General features: G+C 40.8%; 1 protein-coding gene across 1 annotated transcript; it reads right to left on the minus strand.

Annotated features, from left to right (window-relative positions):
- Positions 1 to 2822: 2822 nt before the first annotated feature.
- Positions 2823 to 3848, minus strand: LOC118752950. Its single transcript, XM_036487798.1, has one exon. The coding sequence runs from the start codon at positions 3846 to 3848 to the stop codon at positions 2823 to 2825; it is 1026 nt and encodes a 341-aa protein (XP_036343691.1).
- Between the last annotated feature and the right edge of the window lie 1197 nt (positions 3849 to 5045).

The following is a 5045-nucleotide window of genomic DNA, read 5'->3' on the forward strand; positions in this document are numbered from 1 at the left end:
TTCTGTGTGAACACAATGACACTAGTGGCCTGTGGTTAGTTACTACGATGAATTTTCTGCCATAGAGATATGTTCAAAATAATTTATTCCCCAATGGATTTCTAGTAATTCCATCTCTATAATTGGTTTGTTGATGCTGTGTTTTTGTAATGATTTACTGACTGGTCAGTGCCGTCGAGAGAAAACTCGGGCCCGGGTCTAAAAAATCATGGGCCCCTATATATAAAGTGTATAAAATTAAAAGCATATGGCCCAAATCGCCGAAAACGAAACCGAGGCGAAACATTCTCTTCCCAGGCTTCACAGATTTGGTATCACACAATATGAGGTCGCACACATTGAATATTAATTAACTCGAATCTCCTTCTCTCAAACATCAAAATTCAATTATCCTGAAATACCTTCAAATTAATGAAAACTAAAAAAGCATGAAATTAAGGGTTGTTTATATTTAAAGGCCATAATTTTTTGCATTATACTTGCTTCTCTTCGATTGCCTTGTTTTACTTTGAAGTTATAAAAAAGTATTCGGCAGAAAAATCAGTGATTAATTTTCTTAATGAAAATAAAGTCGGCATCATTTTTTAAGGTAATGTCAAAAATGTCAAAAAGTTTTTGGTGCGAAATCCACCAGGCTAAAAAATGGAAAAAATTTGGTTTTCTTCGAACATTTTCGGCCTTCACAACAATAAAGCAGTTTCCTATACTCTTCATTATCCAAGTGTTTCCGGTGCAAAACTATTTGTAACGTAAGGCACTCGGCACATTACGCGCCTAATCAAAGTAGAGTAATCATATCGTCATGCCGAAACGAATGCATGACGACTCGGCTTCTGTACACTTGCACGCCGTGCATAAGTCACCAGCTAATAAACACTTTCTACACATAACAAATTTTCTGGACGTTCTTTCGCAACTACGCACTTCCGCAAATATTTCTGCTCCGAAATATTGCATACACGTTTGTGGTTTAATACAATTTGCTCGAATTTTAGCACGAAATCATTCATTTTCATTATTTTCTATTGAATTGATAAATAAATTTTATTTCCAACACAAAAAAGTAAACAAATGATGATTTCAAAACTGCAAGCGCCTTACAATGTTGGGCGCTTCGATTCATGAAGCTTTTATGACTAGGCGAAAACATGATTTTGAATCGTAATGTACAGAGCTTCATTGAAATACATGTGTTCGGCATAAAAGCTTTATACTTTAGTATGCCGAAACGATTACACTACTATGATTAAGAGCTTAATGTGCGGAGTGCCTTAGACTTTTTACTGATTGAATTTTCAGGTAGAATTATTTTTTATTTAGTTAGAGTGGGGGTTATTTGAAAGCAACATTTGGGGTATTCACAACGGTGTCACAAGTGTCGTATTGTTGTGTGTTGTAAACTTTAAAAACGTAAAAAATATATTAAGGGGGTCCGCAAAGTACCATCAAAGTCATATTATGAATTTTTGCAGTGTTAAACAAGTAAGAAAGTCTAAGTTCGGGCGGAGCCAAACATTAAATACCCGACGCAAGTATTAAATATATGTTTTTCACATCACTTCGATGATTACCGTGTCCAATTCTTCATACGTTAAGGACGCTGTCAAGGTGCTTCTTATTAGTAGATGCTTAGCTGATTGTACCGCTGCTTCCCATAAACCGCCAAAATGTGGAGTCCTAGGAGGTATAAAATGAAATGTTATTCCCTTTCCGCTGCACTGCTTTACTATTGATTCTCGTGATGAATTTCCATAAACAACGTCAGTAAGTTCAGAAAGCTGGTTTTTCGCGCCTACAAAATTGGTTGCGTTGTCACAATATAAATTTTGACAATGTCCTCTTCGGCTTATAAATCGTTTTAAGGCACCAATAAACGCATACGTCGTTAAGTCGCTGACTAATTCCAAATGCACTGCCTTTGTGGCAAAACAGCAAAATACCGCTACATAGGCCTTTTGTGGTTTCTTTCCCCTTATCTTGAAGTGAACCCAAAATGGCCCGCAGAAGTCCACTCCTGAGTTGATGAATGGTCTTGCTGGAGTTACTTTTGTTGAAGGCAAGTTCCCCATAATTTGACTCATTAGTTTTGGCTTAGCTTTGGTGCATCTTACGCAGTTGAGCACAATTGATCGTGTCAGCAATTTTCCCTTTATAGGCCAAAATCTTTGCCTTGTGTAAGCTAAGAGCGCTTGAGGTCCACAATGACGGTTTTCTTTATGGATCATTTGTACTAATAATTTGGCGAGTGAATTGTTATGTGGAATTAGCATAGGGTGTTTGGCATCGTATGCAAGTTCGGATGCTTGTAGACGCCCTCCAACCCGGATGATACCATTATTGTCCAGAAACGGTGACAGGCTGCGGAAAGAACTGTTTTTGCGAACTTCGTTGTGTTTTTTAAGGTGCTGAAGCTCTTCCTCAAAGTCCGATTGCTGCATTGTACGGACGATTACCACAAGCGCTTTTTCCAATTCGTGTACGGTCAAGGGAATGTCTGACTCCCGCGATTGGTTTCTGGCCTGGTTGATAAATCTCAGCATGTCAGCCTGTCACTCTTTGTAATGTTTTGAAAGAGCCATTGTGTCGAATGCTATAAAGTACGCTTCCTTCATGTCCAGTGGTTGCAACAGCGACTGATGTCACCCCTTTCCGTTCCATGTTGATACCTTGCCTTGGAATACTTTGAAGGCTAAGTGTCTTCTTTACCAAACAAGATTGTTGGCCCATAAAACCACATATTGCAGGTTTCTAGTCTCCCCGGCGGCAGTCCTCGTGATAGAATGTCAGCTGGGTTGTCTTTTGAGCTTATATGCCGCCATTGTTCAGCGGCATGATGCTGAGCATGAGTTAATCCATGCCAAAACGATTTGTGAATCAGTCCAAAAGTATGTAGCCACATCGTCTAGCTTAAGGTCTGGTTTGACCCTTGCAGTTAATTGAGCACCCAGTACTGATGCACAGAGCTCAAGGCGAGGAATAGTTTGCCGTTTCAAGGATGCCACACGTGATTTTGCACAGAGCAGCCTCACTTGTACTCGTCCCTCATCCAGCTCGGATCTAATGTAAATCGCAGCACCATATGCCTTTTCTGATGCGTCGGAGAAGACATGAATTTGAATTTTCGCTGGGATGTATCCTTCAAACACGTGCCGTGAAACTTTCATGTTGTCCAATTTTTGCAAATCATTTCGGAATGTTGTCCATCTCTCATTCAAATCGGCTGGTAATGCTTCATCCCATGTCAGTTTCAGTTGCCAGAGATCTTGAATAAACATTTTTTCCATGACTACAATTGGTGCTAGTACCCCCAACGGATCGAAGAGCCTTGCAAGATCGGCGCTGACTGAGCGTTTTGTTGCAAGACTGCAGCTTCCTAGGCATACCTTTACGCAGAATCGATCCATCTTAGGCATCCATGTTAACCCCAACGTTATAATAGTCTGATTGATGTCATTGTCAAAGTCTATGTCAACTTCTTGTTCCTCCATGCCAACATTTTGCAGTAATTGTGAGTGATTGGCGCACCATTTTATTAGGTTAGGACCACGTTGTTTTGAAATGTGTATCAGTTGATGTTGGATTTCCATCGTCGTGGTTAAGCTGTCTGACCCACCAATTCCGTCATCTACATAAAAATTGTCCTGTAGAAACTGCGCACCAAGAGGATATTGCAATTCATTTTCTTTTGCAATTTTCTGCAACCATTTGGTGGCTAAATATGGAGCAGATCTTGTCCCATATGTGATTGTATTTAGCTGATGATGCTTTAATGGTAGGCTTGAATCTTTTCGCCAGATGATAAGTTGGAATTTGCGCTCGTCCGGTTGAATTAGCATCTGTCGATACATTTTTTCTACATCTGTGGTGAAGACGAACCTGGGCAATCGGAAGCGAAGTAAAATGGTGAAAAGCTCGCTCTGAACAGTGGGTCCGGTTATACATGAGGTCGTTCAAAGACATGCCAGTGGACGATTTTGCTGAGGCGTCGAACACCACACGTAATTTTGTAGTGCGGCTTTCGGGTCTCACAACGCAATGGTGAGGAATGAAGTACCTAGGTTTACTGATGGAATCAATATCCACTTGCGTCATGTGCCCCAAGTTCTCATATTCCTCCATAAATTGTACATATTGATTCTTTGTCTGGAGGGATTTTGCCAGTCGACGTTCTAAGGGCAGGAATCGATTATAAGCCATGCCATAGGATTCCCCTAAGGCCTCCTGGTTTTCATAAAATGGTAGCCTTACCATGAATCTCCCATTTTCATTGAGGAGTGTATGTTGTGCGAAATGAGCTTCGCTCTGTTTTTCTGTTTTGCTGTTAATCGAGCAATGGCTGCATCTAAATTGCTGTCATCATTGGTACAGATTCCACATATTGCATTTGAGATGTAAATGCCACCAACTTTTCCCGCGATGATCCATCCCAGCACTGTATTTTGCAGAATGGGTAGGTCATCTGACAGTTAGATTTGCCCTGCTGCCATCAGTTGGTTGTAGAATTCCGCCCCCAACAATATATCAATTTTGTCAGGACGATTGAATGATGGGTCGGCTAACATGATGTTCTCAGGTATTTTCCATTCGTCGATCTTGACTTCTTGCGAAGGCTGAGGGGATATAATCTGAGGAAATATCGCTGCCTCTAGCCGCGTTGTAAAGTTGTTGATCCGAGCTCCTCGACCCGATGCCACTAATGTAGATTGATGATGGTTTAGTTGAGATGCCAAGACGTTTAACCAATCGTTCAGTCACAAAATTAACTTGTGAGCCTGAATCGAGAATTGCCCGACAATGCACTTCTGTTCCAATTCCTCTAACTTTCACCATGGCAGTGCTGAGTAGTACATATGTGTTTGACTTTATGTGCTTTGCAGTGGTAAGTGACGCTGCTTCGTCTTTTGATGGCGTTGATTTGGTCCTGGATGGCGTATTACTTTGCGATTCGTTGCCTTGTGTTGGAGTGGCTACTGATGTAATATCTTTGCTCACATCCCTTTTTGAATCCTCGAAATGTAACAGCGTGTTGTGTTTTTTGTTGCATT

This window comes from Rhagoletis pomonella, unplaced genomic scaffold (assembly GCF_013731165.1).
Source record: "Rhagoletis pomonella isolate Grant_MI unplaced genomic scaffold, Rhpom_1.0 Rhpom_scaffold_01989, whole genome shotgun sequence".
Taxonomy (NCBI): Eukaryota; Metazoa; Arthropoda; class Insecta; order Diptera; family Tephritidae; genus Rhagoletis; species Rhagoletis pomonella.